Source organism: Plecotus auritus (genome assembly GCF_963455305.1).
Source record: "Plecotus auritus genome assembly, chromosome: 1".
NCBI classification, from domain to species: domain Eukaryota; kingdom Metazoa; phylum Chordata; class Mammalia; order Chiroptera; family Vespertilionidae; genus Plecotus; species Plecotus auritus.
The window spans coordinates 20,742,397-20,764,534 of NC_137770.1; the positions used below are offsets into that span (position 1 = coordinate 20,742,397).

General features: G+C 40.4%; 1 protein-coding gene across 1 annotated transcript in view; it reads right to left on the bottom strand.

Moving 5' to 3' along the window:
- The window catches only part of TSHR (thyroid stimulating hormone receptor), a gene marked incomplete at both ends in the record, with an annotated part of 102,085 nt that overhangs the window by 13,743 nt on the left and 66,204 nt on the right, over positions 1-22,138 (bottom strand). The window contains 4 exons of the mRNA XM_080674098.1: positions 7,830-7,907; positions 17,745-17,813; positions 19,859-19,936; positions 21,314-21,388. Coding sequence (XP_080530224.1) covers positions 7,830-7,907; positions 17,745-17,813; positions 19,859-19,936; positions 21,314-21,388 — 300 coding nt within the window. The remainder of the gene's footprint in view (positions 1-7,829; positions 7,908-17,744; positions 17,814-19,858; positions 19,937-21,313; positions 21,389-22,138) is intronic.

The window sequence follows — 22,138 nt, forward strand, 5'->3', positions numbered from 1 at the left end:
TTGTACTTTTAGTTAATTGAAGAATTGCAAAGGTTTGTATGACTTTGAGGATCTGCAATAGCTCCATTATCTTTCCCACCAAGAGCCATACCCCCTCATTGGGAAATGCTATGCAAATTTCTCAGTAGTTATAAAAAGCAACCTTCCTGTTTTTCTCATATTGGTGGCTATGGAAGTAAAAGATATTACTGATCAATTAACTTGAGTTGTCGACACAACTTCTCTGGTCTGAAGATTCCTAGGGCTAGACTGACCATCCTCTGGTTCCCAGCAAGAAGCCAGCATGCAGACAATTCTGGAAAGGTAATTGTCTGTTCTTTCTCTTCAAATTCTTCTGTGACCTCCCTCGAAGCTCTCGTAGACTCCACAAAATGGTCTCAGGCCCTCTCCTTTGCTGGGCCTCTGCTCGGTTGCCTCCTCGGCAACTCAGCCCCTTGGCATAGTCCGGCTGGTGCCCAAAGGGGAACTGCCAAAGTCTGTTTATCTCTGTAATTCATCTCACAGTCCATGAGCAGAGCAGCCTTGCAGACAAACCTCCTCTGGTTCTCACCCCTAGGAGGCTCCCTTCCTTCCAAGAGAGCTGCTCTGAAGGCTCTGCTCAGCAAACACAGAAAGGAAGACAAGGAACTCCAGGCATTAGGTCTTCAGGCTCAATTTCGATTTCCTGTCCCCCGAGGGAGGTCCAATGCCTGCCAAATAGCTGGGCGGCCCAGAGCAGTCCCGAGGCAGTGGCTGGGACAGAGGTATCCAGGACTAATAGAGTCAGGGCTGAGGGAGGGCAGAGGCAAAGGAAAGAAGGCATGGGGGTGAGTTGAAGAGAGCCACACACTGTAACAGGTTATGCAACTGTAACTAATATATCCATGGTAACCCTTCAGTGGGTCAGCCCACCTGCTGAGCCAGGTCATATTCCTCATTTATGATTTCAGCACAACATACTTTGAGACACTATTCTTCAGCCCAAATTATGTTTTCCTTTTCTTTTCTTTTTCCCCAATTACAGTTTATATTATATTCATTTCAGGTGTACAGCCTAGTGGTTAGACATTAATATAACTTACGAAGTGATTCTCCTGATAAGTCTAATACCCACCTGACATCATATGTAGTTATTACAATATTATTAACTATATTCCCTATGCTGTTTATCCCTGTGACTATTTTGGAACTGCCAGTTTCTCTCCCCCTCCCCCCTCTCTTTGGGTTCTTTGAACACATCCTATTTTTTCCTTAGACTTATCTTTTTTTCTTTCTCTTATAATTCTATCTCTGTTGTCATTCTACCCCTCATCTGAAGACCATCTCAAATATCACCTAAATGAGGCCTTTGCTGGTTACCCTAACCAAAAATGATAATCTTGATTCTCTAATGTCTCTTATGGCTCTTTTTACATTAAATTCACAATGCAGTTACTTATTCCCATTTCTCCCAAATTTGATTGTAACCTATTTAAAAGCAGAGGTTGTGTCTTACCCTTCTAACTTTCCTGGCATTCAGTAGGTGCTCAGTAAAATGCCTGTAGAAAAAGTGAGTAAATACACACCTTGCATGGGTTTGTTTCAGATTAGCCATTTCTTCTTAGGGAAGAGAAAAGGGAGAGAGGATGGGGGAGAGCTAGTAGTTATGACTAAAACTGATTTTATTTAGGCCAAAAATTTTACCCAGGATCACAACTTAATAATAAGACAAAACAACACAATTTTTAAAATGGTTAAAATATTTGAACAGACATTTGCAAAAGAAAATATACACATGGCTAATAAGTTCAGGAAATGCCCAACATCATTAATAATCAGGGAACACAAAGTACAACCACAATGAGATACCACTTTATACCCATTAAATGGCTAGAATAAAAAAGATTGATAATGCAATGGGTTTGCCAACCTGCAACTCTTAGAACTCACTGGTGAGAACAGAAAATGGGACAGCCATTCTGGGCAAGTTTTGCAGTATTTCCTATAAAGTTAAATATACATGTATCCTGTGACCCAACAATTTTACTCTTAGATTTTTACACTAGAAAAATAATAAGCTATGTAGGTAGGTGTCTATGGAATGATGGGGCATGAGGGAACTTTCTGGATGAAGAAAATGTTTTAAGCCTTTACTGGGATAGAGTGGCATAGTTTTGCTAAAACTCATTAAATTTTACACTTGAGAAATGTGCATGTTATTGTATATAAATTGTACCTCAATAAAAAATGAGCAACCTAGAAAGTCATGTATTCAACGCTCCTGTGCACTTTAGGAATGCCCAAAAGAACCCTGCTACACTTCTTCTGCCATCTAACAGTATGATCTTGTGATGATCATTGAGTCAGAAAGAAAAACATAAAAAGGATTATTTTTTCTGTACACCAAGGTGGCAGAGCCATGACCCTTAGATTTTCAAATGATTAGTTTGATCAGTGCAAAGAACAGTTAATTTTGAAGTTTATTTTTTATTGACACATGTAATGCAAACTCAAGGATATTATAAGAAGACTAGAGGCCCAGTGCATGAAATTCATGTATGGGTGTGTGTGTCCCTCAGCCCAGCCTGCACCCATTCTAATCTGGGATCCCTCTCACAATCCAGGACTGCTGGCTCCCAACTGCTCACCTGCCTGCCTTCCTGATTACCCCTAACCACTTCTGTCTGCCAGCCTGATCACCCCCTAACCACTCCCCTGACAGCCTGATTGATGCCTAACTGCTCCCCTGCCAGCCTGTTTGCCCTTAATTGCCCTCCCCTGCAGGCCTGGTCACCCCTAACTGCCCTCCCCTGCAGGCCTGGTCCCCCACAACTGCTGTCCCCTGCAGGCCTGGGTCCCCCTCAACTGCCCTTCCCTGCAGGCCTGGTCGCCCCCAACTTCCCTCCTCTGCCGGCCTGGTCACCCCTAACTGCCCTCCTCTGCAGGCTTGATCACACCCAACTGCCCTCCCTTGCAGGCCTGGTCCCTCCCAACTGCCCTCCCCTGCTGGCCTGATCACCCACAACTGCCCTCCCTTTCAGGCTTGGTCCCTCCCAACTACCCTCCCCTGCTGGCCATCTTGTGTCCACATGGGGGCAGCCATATTGTGTGTTGGAGTGATGGTCAATTTGCATATCACTCTTTTATTAGATAGGATAGAGGCCTGGTGCACAGGTGGGGGCTGGCTGGTTTGCCCTGAAGGGTATCCCAGATCAGGGTGGGGATTCCCTTGGGGTGTGGGGCAGCCTGGGCAAGGGGCCTGTGGTGGTTTGCAGACTGGCCATGCCCCCTGGTGACCCAAGCGGAGGCCCTGGTATCTGGGATTTATTTATCTTCTACAATTGAAACTTTGTAGCCTTGAGCAGAGGCCAGGGCCAGCCAGGGCGGGCTGGAAGCTTGGCTTCCTCCATCACCAGGGAAACCCAAGCCTCCTGCTTGCTCCGTGGCCACAGCCATCTTGGTTGGGTTAATTTGCATACCTGCTCCTGATTGGCTGGTAGGTGTGGCTTGTGGGTTTAGCGGAGGTACAGTCAATTTGCATGTTTCTCTTTTATTAGTGTAGATTTCCCTTTCTTAGGAGATACTTATAGTAATAAGGGGGACTGTAATAATATAGTAATTTTTAACAGTAAGTTAATCTTATTAGTGTGGGTTACGTAATTTAAACCTTAATGAACCCTGATTATTATAGAAGGCATTGCATTTCAGGGTTTATAATCCTTTGGGATTATAAACACCAAGAGTGCTTTCAAAATAAGATTAAAAGAAAAGAAGATAGTAAAAAATAGAAAGTATAAAAATAGAAAATGAGATTGCATATCTTGATTAAAAATCAATAAGTAAGAATGTTATTAAATAAAATTAAGAAGGCTTTTTTAAAAAAATACCAAAGATTGGAGAATAGATCTTACTTTAGCTGTGGCATCTATTTAAAATTAGATTCTTTTCTAATTTAACTTTGGCAAAAGGTGGTAAACTAAGTGGGCAAGTTTGTTTTTGCCAACTTTAGAGATGACTGTATTCTGTCATAATTACCTTTAGGAGGCAGAAATACCTATGCCATTCAGTTCTCTTTCTAGATGAAGTTTAAGTTTTTCCAAGTTTGGCTTTTACATCAAATCCCAACTTAATCATGGTTATTTGATTTTCAGTTTCAATTTATCAAATATTTATTGAGTACTTGCTTTCTTCTCTTTTGAAGTAGGGGATTACAAAAAGTATATAAGAATCCATTTTTTCTAGGATCTTAAAGTCTAGTCTTGAGGAGGAAGTATGTGGAAAATAAAGTAATGAAGATTTTGACAAAAGTTCAACACAAGAATTAAAGTGATGTTACTTTAGTGCATACTTAGTTAAATGAATTTTAAGAAAACTGCTTGGAATTTGAAGAATGAGACTGGGCTTATCTTTGTTCATTTCTACCTTTCCTTCTACTGGCCTCTCAGGTGCTGCCAACCCCATTGTCCTCTCTTCCTATACTGGTGGCTTTTTTTTTTTCTTAATTTAATTTTTATTTTTATTAAAATTACGCATGGGCTCACTTTTTATTTTTATTCTCACCTGAAGATATGTTTATTGATTTGTAAGGAGAGAGGAAGGGAGAGATAGATAGATAAACAGATAGATGGATAGATAGATAGATAAACATCAATTGGTTGCCTCCCGTATATGCAAGAATCGAACCCGCAACCTACGTATGTGCCCTGATTGGGAATCAAACCTGCAACCTTTTGGTGTCCAGGGTGATGCTCCAAACAACTGAGCCACCCGGCCAGGACTGACCTATTTTTTAAAAAGCAAATTACACTGGAAAGTTGATAACCCCCACAGCAAGCCTCTGTGTCGCCTCTCCCTGCATTCTGCTTTTTGAAGAAGCAACTACTCTTAATTACAGTATTTTTTCCATAATTGGAAATATTTCTCCATGTATTGGCTTTTGATTTACCCACTGACTCTCTACCATGAAGATGAGGATTTAGCTTTCCTCACCCTACATATACACCTACCTGACACCCCCTCTACTCTCTTGAAATAGTCTGAGGACATATTTGGATAAACCCATATTCAGTATCTTAGTTATTACAACTCTGCATATTGTAATTTAATTTCCTTTTTATGTAACTCTTTTGATTCTTCATGAGATGTCTCTCTTTCTTTTTTTATTATCGTATCTTGGTTTGAGTGGACCTCTTGCTTAGTCTTGCCACGTGCTCTAAAGTTGTGTAAAACACCTCTCAAACCAGGTTTTCATACCGTCAGTCTTGTCAGATAATCTATCAACCCCTTTTTATTTCTAGAACTTTCTTTTGGTGTCCTCCATCCACTAGCTCTGATATGGACGCCTTAGTCTCAAGATTCCCAGGCTCTGCCTTTTGGGTCATCCTGGGAATTACATTTGTTTCTCTCCTGTGTTGATCGCTGCTTCTGAATTCCTCGCTTTTCTCTTCTTGGTGGAACCAAGAGGGAAGGCCAGGGGCGATTTGGAGGCTCTTGTCAGCTAGACCAGCACTGCTGAAGTTGTGGTTCCCTTTGGCTGTTTCTATGAGTCTTTGATAAGGTCAGAAGCTTGCACTGGAATGTAAGTCAACTACTTCACTGTTCAGTTTGAGCAACTTGGTTTTCATGGGAAGATTTAAATGCAGGTTAAACTTTAATGTCTGACATTCACCATTTTCACCAGGAAAATCACATAACATGGAAATGTTTTCAAATACCTATTCTAAAGGCTCTTTCCAAATCACAAATTTCTTTAGAAAAGCAACAACCTTTCTCATTCATTGGTGAAATATCACCTTTATCTTAAAGGAGTAGTTAAAGGTATCTTTCAAAAGTATCTTTTAGGCTCTAGCTGGGTGGTTCAGTTGGTTGGAGTGTCATCCTGTACACCAAAGGAGTCTGCAGGTTAGATTCCCAGTCAGGGCATATACCTAGGTTGTGGGTGAGTCACTTTCTCTTTCTCCCTCTCTCTCTAAAAATCAATAAAAACATATTCTCCGGTGAAGATTAAAAAATATATAGCTCTGAGGTTAAAAAAAATCACAGAAAAGGTCAACACATATTTTTTTTTCACTTGTCTTTTTGTAAAAAGAAGAATGCATAAAACTTTTTAAAGTATTTGCCGTGAATTTACAATGAATCTCCATGTAATACAGATTTTCAGGGTCACTCTGCCCTCTTTCATGGAACCTATGCATTAAGAGAATAAGGCCATAAATCCAAGTAAGTAGGTGCATTTAATCTAAAAGTGAAGTAGAATTATTAAAAGTGAGAGTGAGGATAAGTCTTTGACACTGTGGATCACTCACTGTTTTCTTGGATGCATCCATTCCCTACCTAACACTTGAGGGATAGTGGTCATCCTATATAATAAAACCCTAATATGCAAATTGACCGAATGGTGGAACAACCCGTGGAATGAACAGTGGCTATGACATGCACTGCCCCCCCGAGAGGGAGGTGACCGGTGGTGGTGGTGGGGGGGTGGTGGGAAGGGTGGGGCCAGCCAGCAGGTGGGTGCCAGTGGGGGCCCCCCAAATTGCCCCGCCTGCTGCTCACCCCACAGATGGCCCGATTGCTGGCCAGGCCTAGGGACCCTACCCTATATATTGGGAACAGTCTCTTAGATTTAAAAATTAAAACCTGGCAAGGCTACTCTAACACTGCAGAAAACAGGATGATGCAATGATGACATGCATGGACTCTGGCTTGCACATTTTGTGGTCAGCCCTGATTCTGACACTTATATCTGTGTGACAAAGCCAATTACTTAACTTCTCTCTTCTTCAGTTTTCCACCCATAAGATGGGGAAAATGGTACTACTGCCTCAGAAGGATCATGTTATGTACTACTTTTTATAATTAGGGCAAAAAAAAAGTAGATGCCCATACAACAGCAAGATGCCTTTCACCTGTATGAAAAGTATGTTCACTGGTGCATGCAGCATCCTGGATTGCGAGAGGGATGTCTGACTACTGGTTTAGGCCCAACATCCCCTGAGGGGTCCCGGATTGCGAGAGGGCACAGGCCGGGCTGAGGGACGCTCCCCCCCCCAACCCCACTCCTGCCCTCGAGCACAAATTTTGTGCACCGGGTCTCTAGTCTGTATTAAAATATTAGTAACACTAATTTGTTCTTATTTTTTAAAAGCATAAATATACATAGAGCCTCTCCTATTTCCTTTGATCTCTACTGATTGGTGCTTCTCCTGAGGTGCTGTGCTCCATTGACTAGATACTCAATGAGTTTCTAAACTAAGGCCAAATCAAGGGGGGTGAAAAGACGGCGCTGATGGAGAGGCCAGAGGGAGATGGAATTGACAGAACTTGATCAATGTTGGACATGGAGGTGTACATCAGAGGAAATTCACAAATAGGTAATTTTTCCTGATGTTTCTCCATGACGTTCACATCCCATCTTCCCCAACAATAAGTTCTTCCAGATATGAATACAGCTATCACCTATACGCTTCCTTCTTTGTGCCAGGCGTTGTGCACCTAAGTTTTTGTGCAAACTAGAGTGCTTGCCACCTATTGGCAGACCTCATGTCTCAGAATTTTGCAAACAGCAGCTGTTCAAAAATGTCTGTTTTTCCCACTATGAGAGGACCTCCCAGGCATATCCACACCAAAGTGGCTGCCTGATCAGGGATCAGGATGGCACGGCGGAGTGTGGGGCCTTCTGAGTCTCAAAGAACAAGGGCTTTCTCCAAACAATAGCCTATACAGCTGGGCAGAAAAGTACTAGCAGAAGTCTTTGTCCAAGTCAACAACATTCCCTGCCCACAAACAGCTGCTCCCCCTAATGCCTACCTCTTGTCCAGAAAAAGAAAAGAAAAAATAGACGGATATATTCTTTTGTTCGTCTTACTCACAGTAGGGTTGGTCCACTGTATGCTCCTCCAAATGCATCTTTGTCAATAACTGTCAAATATTTATTCTTGTTCAGGTAACTAGAGGGAGAGAGAGAAAATAGATTAGGTGAGATTAAGCAAATTAATCGAAATACCAAAATAAAATGTGAACATGGTCCCTGTAGCTATTAAGAATTTGGAAATTGCCCTAGCTGGTTTGGCTCGGTGGATAGAGCATCAGCCTGCAGACTGAAGGGTTCCAGGTTTGATTCCAGTCAAGGGCACATGCCCGAGTTGCGGGCTCCATCCCCAGTGGGGGAAGGGGAGGTGCAGGAGGCAGCCGATCAATGATTCTTTCTCATCATTGATGTTTCTATCTCTCTCTCCCTGCCCTTCCTCTCTGAAATCAATTAAAGAATGTTCAGGAAAAAAAAAAGAATTTGGAAATTTAAGAATTACCTTCTATGGCTTAAGCACTCCAAAAAAATTTATAGGTTTCATTGTGCAAGGTTTATACACATTAATTATGGCACAAGTCTTTGAAAGTGAGCATGTTTATTGTTTAGTATGCATATATAGATTTTACACAAGTTACCTAATTCCCTGTTTTCCCAGCCAGTGGCAACTGTATTTTTCAATCATCTTCAATACCAAGTAATTTACAATTTTTTTCTCAATATTTATCAGTATTCTCATTTACTTAGAAAATTTATTTTTATTTCTTTTAGAGAAGAAGGGAGAGGGAGAGAGAGATAGAAACATCAATGATGAGAATCATTGATCGGCTGCTTCTTGCATGCCCCATCCTGGGGATGGAGCCCGCAACCCAAAAATGTGCCCTGACCAGGAATTGAACCATGACCTCCAGGTTCACAGGTTGACACTCAGCCATTGAGCCGCATGACCTGGCTTCCCATTTACTTTTGAAGACTGGGCTTCAATCAGGAATGGAATGAAGGTGGTGAATGTGGTGAGTGGTGATGGGGACTGTGAGGGATTCAGACCTCTTCTTTGGGATAGGGTTTCCAGATTTAGCAAATAAAAATACAGCCCAGATAAACAATGAATACTTTTTTAGTATAAGCATCCCCCGTGCAATTTTTGAAACAGTCTTATACTAAAAGTTAAGATTTGTTGTTTATCTGAAATTCAAATTTAATTGAGTAACCTATATTTTCTTTAACAATCCTATTTTGGGGAGTTAGCTTATGCACATGAGATTACAGAGTACATCTTTTGTGGAAGGGTTTGATGGGCACACTGAGCTTTCCAGTTTGAAACACATGGGGCATTTGAGGTTAAAATATTTTTGAAAATATATTTAAGTCACAAAGTGAGTCTGAAACATAAAGTTACTTCCAAATGGATAAAAGCTTCCAAGCATTTTAAAACTGGCTTTCCCCACTAGCCTTTTTCGAGAACAAAATTGTCTAAAAAGAAACAAAGCACATATATATCCTTGTTATGAAGTGATCTAAGTTTATGCCTGTTTAGAATAACTTACCCCATAGCCTAATCAATTGAAGAGTTAGTGAGTGAGCCCCTGTTGGTGCAAAATTAGTACAGTGCAGACCCTTAGGAGGTATGCTTAGATACAGATAATGCTTCTTTCATTCTGTTTATGGTGTTTGCTCTTCAAGGTGGAAAATTCTCAAGGATGATGGCTAATAATTATAGTGTGATATGAGGATTCATGGTCAGGAGGATTCCTTTTTCAGAGCCCTCACAGAGAAACCTTCTTGGTTAATTGGCTGTTCCTCTCTTTCTCTGAATCAGAGGTGAGGAGAAGGAGGGTGGCTCCATTGGTGGCTGACTTGAGGGGAGGCAGCCTTGGTTGCTGTTCAGAAGGCAAAGGCAGAAGCAGCATGTCCATGGGGTTCCTGCCCTCAGCCTCTCCTGGTCCAGCAACTCCAGGCCTCTGTCAAAGATGGAACTTATTTTGAATGAGAGATGGCAGCCAGAGCCAGAGATGGGTCCCAACTAGAGCCGTTGGAGGAAGGAGAGTTTTACCAACCCCAACGAAGTCTTCCTTTCTTGGGCAGGATGAGGGATTAACCCAATAACCACGAGGTCTCAAACTGACGTTGTAAACTTCCTAAAGTCGCTGCTGAGGTTTTCTCATCACACTCTTTTTTTTTAAACTTTTAAAAACCAGTGTTTATTTTGCAAGTAAAATGCTCAAAAAACTTTAAAAAGGCCCAAAGGCCTAGAGATATCCAGGTTCCAGTTAAGATTATAGGCAGATGCTGACCGTTGGTTTCTCCATTGCTAATGCCTAAATTTCAATGTGCTCGATTCTGCACTTCAATGTGCATGATTCTTCTATTTGGGGAGCAGTGAATTCCTCCAGCTCTCAGCATACATCAACATTTACCACAATAAAAATGATAAGAAAAACAGTGGTAGTAGCCATCATAGTCATTGCAAAGGGAAATATTTTATGACCCAGGGAGAAATCTGCCAGAGCAAATCCAAGAATCAAAATCATTAATCCAGTAGGGAAAACAAAGTATCACTTGCAGAATCTATATGAACACTTTCCTTGGATTATTCTCTGCAACCAGGTCTGTTGACTATAAACTTGAGATGTCAAGTTCATGATGAGTCTTATCTTGTATTAATGCAACTCTTTCAAAATGAGATTTCATCACACTCTTTATTTGCTCATCATCTGCCTCCCCAACTAGAATACAAGCTCTTTGTCTTATTTATTGCTATGTCATTGGTACCACGTTCAATGCCTCTGTAATTATTTGTTGAATGAATATGTAAATGAAAAAAAAACCCATTGCATCTGTCCTCCAAAATAGTGAGGTAGGTGCTGCTAAACGCTTAGTGTGACACATATGATTGCTTTAAGGGAAAAAGAATGGAAAATGAAAGATTAGAAGACTCAGCATATGGCGTGGTGGCCAATTGACCTTCTTTGATGGCTGTGACAAGGCAGATGGTTTACAAACCATAGGGATGTGGCTCAGACATGGCCTTTTCAGGCAGTGGCTGGACGCCAAGCTTCCCAGGCATTGTTAAGTCTGAAAGGGAAGGCTCAGCTCATCTCATACATATACAGGGCCCAATTAAGATGCTACAGCAGCCAATATGTGCCTTCTGGATGAATGGCTATCACCTAAGGTTCTCAGTCACAGGCTTCATCTAATTATTGTCTGACTCTTCTTCAAGTCATGTGTCCACGGAGTTCCTTTGCTCAGTGATAGAGCAGGCAAAGAGCCACCTTGGAGAAAACAACTGGAGAGAAGATCTTGAATAGCATGATTTCATAAAAGGCCAATTAAGCTCAGCATAAGGGCCACACTGGCTTGTGTCTCTTTTTGTATTCTTTGGACCATGCCGCTCCCAGAGCACATTCTGTCCCCAGACCGCTGAAAGTCAAGTAATGACTGGTGAGCTCATCTCAGTTTTTCCTCATCAACCCCAAGTGCCGTGAGGGAAAATCGGCTTGCTCTCATCGTTAGGGATCATTGTAGGACTAAATAATTGCTTGTCCAATTCTGCAGTGTTTTTGTCTGATATTCAATATGACCCCAAGGAGGCTGGTTGATAAGCGTTGTAGATTACCAGAAATGCTGCAGGAGATTTCAAACTGGGAAAGCCAGCCAGAGTCCAGGAGGGGAGAAGGAGGATGGAGGGAAGGCACAGCCAACTTGAACGGAGATGAACTGAGTCTTGGGGGAGGCTATGTTCTCTAAAACCAACATGGTTGTGTAGGCACTTTACCTCTTAGAGATAATTGGGTGCTTAGAAATGAAACTGTCCCCCTGCCTTTAGCATGTGGAGGGCTGCCTTATTTAGCTTTTAACCTTGGGTTCAGATGTTTGATATAGCTTCCATCTGAATCTAAAGGACTGGATGGGGGAACATCTAGATAAGCTTTAATAGCCAGGAAGAAGTGCTTTAATTGGCCCCATGTATCACATAGTATTTCCTGGGAATGTCAGTCTAGTTGGGGAGTGGTGTTGAAGAACTCAGTATGTACTATGGATATAATGTTATGGCCTCACTCTTGGGATACACCAGCCATCCAGTGAAAACATGTTGGATGAATCAAGAAAGTCTAGTTGCTGGGAAATTCCTAGCTAGAGGCACCCTCTGTATTATGTTTAGATGAGGAAGTGTGTCAGAGGGAGAAGTGTGACACTGTGGCAAGGGAAGATGTAGTTGCTGCTGAGCATTGCTCTCTCAGACACATTCAGCTCCAAGATGGAATTTTAGCCTGTGTCTCCATAATTCCGGTAGGGGACACTTGGGCTGGCACCTGTTTGTGTTGTGAGACACTCATGGGAATACTTCTTTGGTGAACTACGGTTCACCAAAGAAGTGTCCCCAGCCATAGTATTTGTCATTTGGAATTAAAGGGAACCTTTGCCCAGCCCTCATTGCTCTGTGGAAATCCTTTGGTAGCAGAAATCAGGATACTTGTCTGTAAACAGTCACAGGTGAGAAAATACACAGGGTTTCAATAGGAAGAGAAAGCCAGCCTTGGAGCATCTCCCACAAGCTGTTCAAACACTTACTGAGAAATAATGGCTTGCTTAATCCTATAATCTTCTCTATCGTCATCTTTTCCTCAGTGCTCTAAGCTGCAGTGTTTCGCTTTTAATCAGCTAATATGCGATGCTAATTAGTACATGAATTGTGTTGACTTCCCTGTTCATAATGATTAGTGTTTCATTCTTAGCACATCAAAACGGTATTCCCCTCCCCCACACCCAAATGTCTACTGTCAGATAGTAGCTACTTACTGGAGTTTGACAATAGAAAATACAATGCAGAGAATTAGACTTTTTGAGATAAGCAGCACATTCCCACACCAGATTGGGTGGAAAGAGAGGATGGAAAGGAGGTTCCAAAGAATGAACATGTGACTTTACTTGCAGTTCAATTTCTGTGGAACAGAGGATGCTTGTGTTTTTATTAATTTCACATCTGAGTGATGACAGAGAGCTTGGTTCCATGTGAAATCACAGGACCACGTGCTCTTCCACGTCTGCCATGATTTTTGTGAACCTTTAACTAATTACCCAACTGCTGCAGAGGCACCAGCGCTCATTCTCAATGTGGAATTTGTCCAAGTTGGCTGCAGGCGTGTTCTTCAGTTTTACTAACAAAAATGGGTCTCAATGAAGCCAAAGCTGCTAATTTCAGTAAACTGGCATGAAGCCGATGATGGGGAATAAATGTTCTTTGGATGACATATTGTTTAAATTTGAACCTAGAGATATTTGAACACACTTTGGAGAATTTACCAAATTGTTAGCATGCTATGTGCGAAATTTGAACACTAAGGATAATCATGGGATATTGATGTGTGTAGATGAGTTTGAAATTACAATTAGCATTGATAACAGAGGCATCAGTCCTGTGTAAAAATCACAAAGTGAATACTATTTCATTATTGCTATGGAATCTTGACCTCCTTCTACAGGTTAACTCTTATCTTTCTCTAGTCCCAGGCCTTCCTTGTCATGATCATCTTGATTTTGTCTTGGATTTACATGATGCCTTTAATGAAGGGCTAAAGCTAAGAAAAAAATAAATTTCTCTCAACTAGGAATCAGAAACTTAGGGTAGAATGATGAAGAGATGGAACCTTGTTTTATAACAGGGGGAGAGTTTCAAGTTTGGATTCAAAATACTGATTGGAGGAAAAAAAAGATCTTTGTTTTTGATTATGATTTGATCTGAACTTTCAAACCCCAAAATATTTTTATCCAGATACTTCTTATCTTTATTCCATGCTTGTCCATTAACCTTTATCAGGAATTGGGAGAAATAGACTGAATATTTCATCACACAATGGCCATTCTCCCCGAATATCTTTACCTAGACCAGAGGTTCACAAACTATGCCCACCCAGTCAAATCCTGCTTGCTGACTGTTTTCGTACATAAAGTTTTATTGAAACACAGCTGCACCCAGTTTATGTATTGTCTATGGCTGCTCTCATACTACAATGGCAGAGGTGAGCAGCTGCAACTGAGATCCTATAGCCCAGAAAGCCTGAAATATTTGCTCTCTGGCCCTTTCCAGAATGAGTTTGCTAGTCTTTGATCTAAACTTTTAAAAATCAAGAAACAAACGATTTTTTATTAAGAAATATTTCCCACATTGGTTGAACTCCTCCAAATAACTTTAATATTTTCACATGAAAATTCCAAAAAAGTATGATGAGATGGTGCACTGCTTTCTTTCTATGTTTCAATAGATGTTTACAATGACTAGAACAGACTGTAATTCAGGGCACCAGTGAATTAAAATCCATCATCAATAGAACAACACTCTGCCATCAGCTAGGCCTCTCAAAGAGCTCATGAGATGGTCTGAGGAGAAAGCTGGTGGGAATGTTGAGTCTCCCTACATAATTTCTTCATAGGTTTAATTTCAGAAGACCACCAGATGATCTGAAACTCTCTTGAGCTCTCAGATTCTACACAGGCCACCTCTATAATCAACCTTGTTAAGTTTACCTGCCTTACAACAAGGTGGTATATTAAAAGAATCTTCTTGAGTAACATTACCCCAAAAGATCAGAGCTTCAAGAGTTTCCTAGGAAATTCTACATGCAGTATCCCCATCTTGAATACGAGTAATTCAGTATGCTCTATTAAAAGACCAAGCTAGTCCATCTAGATACTTTAACTTTGTATGGTCATGAATAGCTTTTTATTTTTTATTTACTTATTTATTTTTAATACTCACCCAACAGTATGTTTATTGACTTTTTTAGAGAGAGGAAGGGGGAGAGAGAGAGAGAGAGAGGGAGAGAGAGAGAGAAACATTGATGTGAGAGAGAAACATTGATCAGTTGCCTCCTATACTCATACTAACTGGGAAACTAATCCACAACCTAGGTATGTGCCCTGACCAGGAATCGAACCCACAACCTTTTGGTGTATGTGACGATGCTTTAACTTAGCCACCTAGTCAGGGTGGTCATGAATAGCTTTTAAAAAGCAACACTAATAAATTTACAATGGAAAGAAAGTTCAGTGAACACAGTTTGGGGACACTCCCTCCTACCCCATTTCTTCTCTTACCAACAAAAGAAGAGAATTGGGGACAGAAATTATTGTTTCTTTGTAAGTTTTTCTCTTTTCATTAGAAAATGTCTCTAAACTCCTTTGATATTCTGTAGCTGATTTTATGGCCAAAGCCATACACTGAGATCCACTTAGCCCAGCAGAGTATCCTAATTATAGAAGATACAACTTTGGAAATCTCTTGAAGTCTTTGTGTAGTTCTCTAAACATGATCTAAGGCCAATTATGAGTAGGTATAAGATATTTTTAAGAAAATGGTCAATATACGTGGCCCAACTTCAACCCCAATTCTTTGAATTTAATAACTGTTTGTCATGCCAACCTTTCATTCAAGGTTGAAGGACCGTATTTGGAAGCTCGCTGAGTTGGTGTATGGGTAAAGTCAGGTCTTTACTGACTAATGACCCTGTTCCTTGGTATAACTGTTCTCTGAAACTTCCGGTTGTGTCTTGTCTCGAGTGGCCTCCTTTCTCTCACATAAGTCCACTCTTCTTCCCAATTGCAAGATGTTTTAGCTTCCGTATTTCAGGCTGAGTTAAGAAGTCTAAACATTCTCCTGGGCTAAGAAACAAGTGGTCAAGGTGGAGTTGGGTGAACAGGCCTTGGTGGTGGTTGGTAAGTCAGCAATGATGAATTATAGCAGAACACAGGGAAGGGTCTTGAACCAGGGGATCCAGGTTTTGGCTTTGGCTTGGCATCTAGACAGCTCTTTCAAATTTAAAAAGCCAGGTTAAAACACACACACACACACACACACACACAAAAAAAAAAAAAAAAAAAAAAAACCAACAACACACACACATTTAAAAAAAGCCACGTGTTCACTTTGGGCTTCATATGTAAAATGTGATGATTAGGGCAAGAAGGTTGATATAGGTTTTCCACATTAGTAGTTCTTGGTGTTTGCTTTCCGTTGATCACACTGGGGGAGATTTTAAAATCCCCACGCCCTGCCTACATCTGGACTAATGAAATCAGAATGTCTGGTGGTAAAAAAAATCTAGGCACCAGTGTTTCCAAATCTCTTCAGGTGATTCAAATTGGCAGCCAGTATTAAGAATCATTGCTCTGTAGACCTTAAACTCTGAATTTTATGCACCAAATGTCTATCCTTAAAAAATGGCAACTGAAGATGATGGAGGGTGATTCCTTCCAATGACTAAATGTGGAAAAATAAAGAAGCAAATAATTTAAAGCATAGATCCTAATCTTTGGCTTAAATTTCTTTTTTGCTGTAGAAGCAGAAGTTTTAGAAATGAATTATATTGTATCCATGGTTGGTTTCTGGTTCTTTTTCTCGTCCATCATTCTGGAAAGTCAGTTTGATTCAGACAAGAGTCACCTGGACACACTGAATTAAAAAACCATATTATCATCTCTGTTTGAAAATTTATTCACTGTTCCTACCCCTTCTCTTGCTAATGAGGTTCTCTGTTGCCTTAATGATAATCTCTTGATGTCCCCAATGTCCAGAACAATGTGACAGTCTTCTGAAATCTTTTATACTCTAAGTATTTACAAACTGTCTTAATTATTTTAAGAAGTCCCAATACCCTACTTCTGGGATGATCATTTCTCTCAGGGTCAGGCTTTCTAGGAATAGTTGAATCAAAGAGGAAAATATTTGGTTAGATCATGTAACATCAAAATTAAATGCTATAATTTTAAAAATGTAATAAATCTAGGGGAAATCATACTTACACTGAGTGACCAGATTATTATGATCTCTGAACGCATAATAATCTGGCCACTCAGTGTACATCCTATATAATAAAAGGCTAATATGCAAATTGTCCCCTCGACCAGGAGTTCGACCAGCAGGCAGGCTGGCCAATCGCCCATGTCCCCTCCCCCTGGCCAGGCTGGCCGGACCCTACCCATGCATGAATTCATGCACCGGGCCTCTAATATATATAATCAACCTTGTTAAGTTTACCTGGTTGATTATATATATTAGAATTATAAGCCTTCGGATTTTGCAATGATTATTCTGGCAGTACTGATGTTTGCAGCTACACCTAAGGAAAGACACCTTTTGTGAACACTGATCACTTTGGTGGCAGCTCCTGATTTGTTAGGTTGTTTTATTTGCCTGTCTTGAAGGTATGAAATAAAATATTTGTAAGTTTTTTTAAATTTATGATGTAGTTTTGTAGTAGGAAGGCCCTACAAATGAACTCGTCTACTGTACTGTGGGAAGCAGACTCTACTAAAGCTATTTTTCATTTGTTGAATATCAGGTTAAAGCACACAGAAGTATGGCCAAATCAGTATGCAAGCTCCTAGACACAAAATATGCTCTAGCATAGATCCTGGGGGCCACAAAGACCCTACAGAAAAGTACAACAATCACAGAAACTCATGTCAATCTCTGTCTTTTTGCCAACAGACTGTTCTAGGCATTATTAATTTAGGGAGAAGGCAAAAGTTGGATATGTCTTTTAAGCTCTTTCTGAGTGAATCAAATATAAACTGATCCTTTTTCCAAAAACATGTCAGAAAAAAGAATCTAAAAGAAAAATCTTACTCTCTGAACAGCTTTGGACTTAAAGATACTCCTTTACTTCTTGCACATAGTAGATAAACATTGAGACACACATTCCTACAAGATATCTGAAAATGACCCCATGGTGCTCCATTTTATTGTGGGTAAGAGCTTTGGGATTTAGAATTGGAGTCCATGTAAGTGTCCACTGAAGCTGGCTCTTGCCAAGTTCCTTAACATCATCGCCAAGTCTTGGTCACACTAGCTCTGCAGTTTAGGAATGCGCTGGCAGAAACTATCTATCTCTAGAAGAATTCTAACCCATTGGATGGTCCTTCTTGGGGATGGGAGGATGGGGGATGATAGAGGTTTCCATAGCTACCCTTGACTTACACAGCATCCAGCTTTGTCCCATTGAAAGCATGTCCTTGGATTGAAGTAAAGCCATTGTTGTATAGTTTCCTGCAAACAACAGAGCAAGGAGAAATCAGTGACCTATAGGAGGTGACGCTGGCCCATTTCTGAGGTTGGGCTTCATTCAGTATCAGAAATGTACATGAAGGTTCTTGGGTCCCACATCTGAGCCCAGAAGAAAACTCTACAGTATGTCTTGTTGGGGATGTAGAATAATATTTCTCAGTTTTAATTCCCATTCTCCAGACTTTGCTTCTAGTAACTTGACACTGTTTCTCAGAAGCAGGTTCATTTTGAGGAACAAAGATCTGCCATCATTTAAGACATTTTAAAACATGTTGTACATATATTTAAAAAAACAATAGGGTTTCAGTTAATAGTTAACCCAAAGTCAATAATGGAGGAATGGCCCAGTCTGTATGGCTCAGTGGTTGAGCATCGACCTATGAAGCAAGAGGTCACTGGTTCAATTTCTAGTTAGGGCACATGCCCAGGTTGTGGGCTCAATTCCCAGTAAGGGGTGTGCAGGAGGCAGCCAATTGATGTTTTTCATCAATGTTTCTATCTCTGTATCCCTCACCCTTCCTCTCTCTCTAAAAATCAATTAAAAAATTTTTTAAAAAATGGATGAATGATTGCAGTTTTTAAAAATCAACACTTTTAAAGATATTGTTAATTTGAATGCATAAGCTTTATTGTTCTGTTTCAAATGCTATTTCACATTTGTATTTTATCTATATTTTTATTCTTTGGGCTTATCATAGATGAAATGCTTACTTGCTGTGGGCTGAACTAAATTGAACTTCAAAGACAAATTTAAGGAAGTAGATAGGCCCTGTCCTTTTGTGGAAATTTTCATGTTTTAATTTGTTGCTATGTTTCTTCAACCAGTTAATGTATATAATGATTCCAGGGGTTGGACTGAACTGCTATTTCCTAGTTAAGTTAATGAAACATGCAGTTAAGTTGCTGAAACCACATTGCTGCAGAGCTGTTGGGACTCAGGATTCTTAACCTCAAAAGCCATTCTTCCCACTCACCCAAAACACAACCCTTTGTGCAGGAAGAGCCCCAGCTGTAGGAACTCTGGTCTACAATGAGATGCATGGGCATTATTGGTGATATTGACCTGAGAAAGAGAAGGCAGCCATGACCACAATCAGGCACAGCTAGTGGCAGTTGAGGGGGCACTTTGATCTCTACTGTCGTCCATTATCTGTACACTGTGTAACACATTAAGAAGCATAAATACAGACTCCAAATTTGGAATTATACCTGGCTCTGACCCTTCATAGGATGTCATCCTGAGAATTTCAAAACCTCTATTATCCTCACTTTCCTTATCTGTAAAAATATGGTAATAATACCCAATCAAAAGGTTGCTGGGCTGATGAAATAGCTTTATATTTAACCCAGTGAGAAACACTTAGGAGATGGCCATGTTAAAAGGAGTACCCTGAAGAGCTGGATTTATCCCATGTGTAGAACTAAGAGGTAATCTTTGCTTGTTTTAGATAATTACACCATGAGTTTAATTATACAACTAAGGTGTCCTAGGTGAAGACTGCCATGGGCAGGGACACTGGGCAGAGGTTGAGAAAGCATTGATAGTTAATTTTTTTGTGCAAGCTAGAGTTCTTTTATGAAGATGTGAGAATTATACACTTGAAGATACTTAAATACAAAATATTATAAGGCTTCCAGGCCAAATCTGGCTCACTGCCTATTCTTTAAATAAAACTTTATTGGAACATAGCCATGCTCGTTAGTGTGTATAGTGGGCCCTAAAATGGCAGAGGTTAGCAGTTACTACTAAGGCCATGTGATTTGTAAAACATAAATGGCCCTTTATAGATAAAGTATGCAGGCTATAAGGGAATACTGTTGTCTTGTCACCTAGACTATTTTGTCATCTATAGAGTCCCATACCACAGGGCCATACTCTTACTTATTTATGTGAAACCCTTGGTAGACCACAGAGCACTTACTATAAGGTAGTATGGTTCTTAGATGGGCTGTGAAACTATGACGATTTTCATATCAAAATTCAGTTGTTGGCATTTGTAGAATGGAGAAGTTATAACACTACTCACAGCGTCAAGGTTTCATTGCACAGTCCCTGGAAAGCATTGGCAGGGATGGAAGTCATGTAGGGGTTGTCTGTAATTTCCCTGCAAGAGAGGGACAAAAACACTTGGTGAAAACAATGCTTTTATTTTTTGGAGCTGGGTTCTTGCTGCACATCTGCATTTAAATAAATAGCCTGACACAGTTTAGTTTAACCTTGTTTCTTTTTAAGTTTCATTGACTTAGTCGCTCGCTGGTGGCTCTTAGGTTAAGCGAGGTGATGAGAGCTATCCTAGATGGACATGCACTTAGAGCCCCAACTGTATAGTCAGTGAGTGAGCTTTGGATTTGGCTGAGGCCCCTGACTTAATCCTTATCTGCCAGAGGAGCTAGTGGGTTTCAGAGATATTTCTTGTGAGTGTATGACAAATACTTTGTCCATAGCAAGTAGAGTGTTCTAAGTATATGGAACACCTAAAAAGAGTTGGAGGAATGGAATCAATGGATTTCATTTCATGAATATTTCTAAAGTGTTCTCCACTTGGAAAACACTGCCAGGCAGTTGCCCAGGAGGGCATTTCTATGCCAACCTTGTGGCTGGAAGACTGTCTGTATTTTGAACTGAGCTCTTCTGCTGCAAAGGAGCATAGTCAATTTTTTTCTAGCAAAATCCCAACAGTTTGGATCCCTTCACTTCACGTTTTGCTGATTGTGGTGAAAACTCAACCTGTAATTCTCTCTGCATACGTCCTTTCACTTCTGTACAACTTGACTGTGTGTAACAGGTTTTAGTCAAGAGCACATGGCCAACAAGAAGTCACAGAGAACAGTTTAAGCATCTCTAGTGACTACTCCTTGGGACTCTGCTCAGACAAAATCACTTAGGTTTTCTATTCCTCAGTTTCCTTATTTGTAGAGTGGAATCATTATAACTTCCTTTTATGACTTAATGAAATGGCTGAGAGGAACAACCTTGATAATGAATTAGGAAGTGTTTAAAAGTATTAAAAAACTAGATGAAAAATGAAGTGTCATCATCATCATCAACATTTTCTCCTATTTAATCATTGCTACCACAAATAAATATGTCATAATTTCTCCCACTAAAAGAGAACCACAACAAACCTTTTCTTCCAATATCCACAAACTACTGAAACATTTTCTGCTCTATTTTAACAGTAAAACTTCTCAAAAGACTTTATTATAATCACTCTTTCTAATCCTTCCTCTTGCTCACTCTAACCACTTCTCCGTCACTGGAAATGTCCAGATCAGGATCACCAATGCCCTTCATTATTAAACCCAATGGCCATTCCTCAGTCCTTGCCACCTGTCATCTATCAGTACACCTATCACAGCTGATCACTGCTCCTTTCTTGAAACAATTGCTCTTTTTGGCTTCAACCAACACTAATGGTTGCCTCTATTCCTTGTTAGGGACAAATAAAATATTGCCTAACATTGCATGTGTGCATACTTACAGTATAAAGAATACATCCATGGAATAAACTTTGGTCAGGTCAGGGAATATTTTAAGTCCAGTGTTGAAAATGCCACTAAAGTAATGAAAAAGAAGAAAAAAACCCAGAATTTAGCAAAGGAAATTAACACATAGGAAGTAGAATAATGTAAAAGCTTAAAGCATGAGTTCTGAAGTCAGGCAGTAGTCAAATCCTAATGCCTCCACTTAATAGCTGATTGGCCTCGGGAAAGTTCTGATCCTTGGATGAGATAATGTTCCCTCCAGTGGAATAACCTAATCTTGTTCACCAGTGTCAAAACATGTTTTCTTTTTAGAAAAATCTTGGGATTATTTGAACCAAGTAAGATTCCTAGGAAAAGGAATTCAGGCATTCTCTCTCTCTCTCTCTCTCTCTCTCTCTCTCTCTCTCTCTCTCTCTCTCTCTCTCTCCTTATTTTAATTGGAGCACATTGCGGGTGTGCCTGTTTGTGTCTGGGGGATAAAATAAAGGGAGGATGGGAAAGGAAGACAATACAATTAACCAACTCCAAGCAAAGCTTCCTCTTTCCAAATATACATTATATGTATTGTGTTCATTATTTTGCCAAGAATGCTTTTCCCAAGGCAGTCACTGGGGGCACCATGGCAGCAGTACCATTTAACAAGTGTGTCCAGCCAAGGAAGGAAAGCAACCAAACACATCCTCACTTTCCATAGTTTGTATCATCAGGGCAAAATGCCAAAATGAAAAGATGTGCATGAACAGCATGAATACAAACACTCTCAGGTTCTGATGCCTCCCAGATTTAGTTGGTTTAACATCTGTTGCAGCTACTAGAATGTA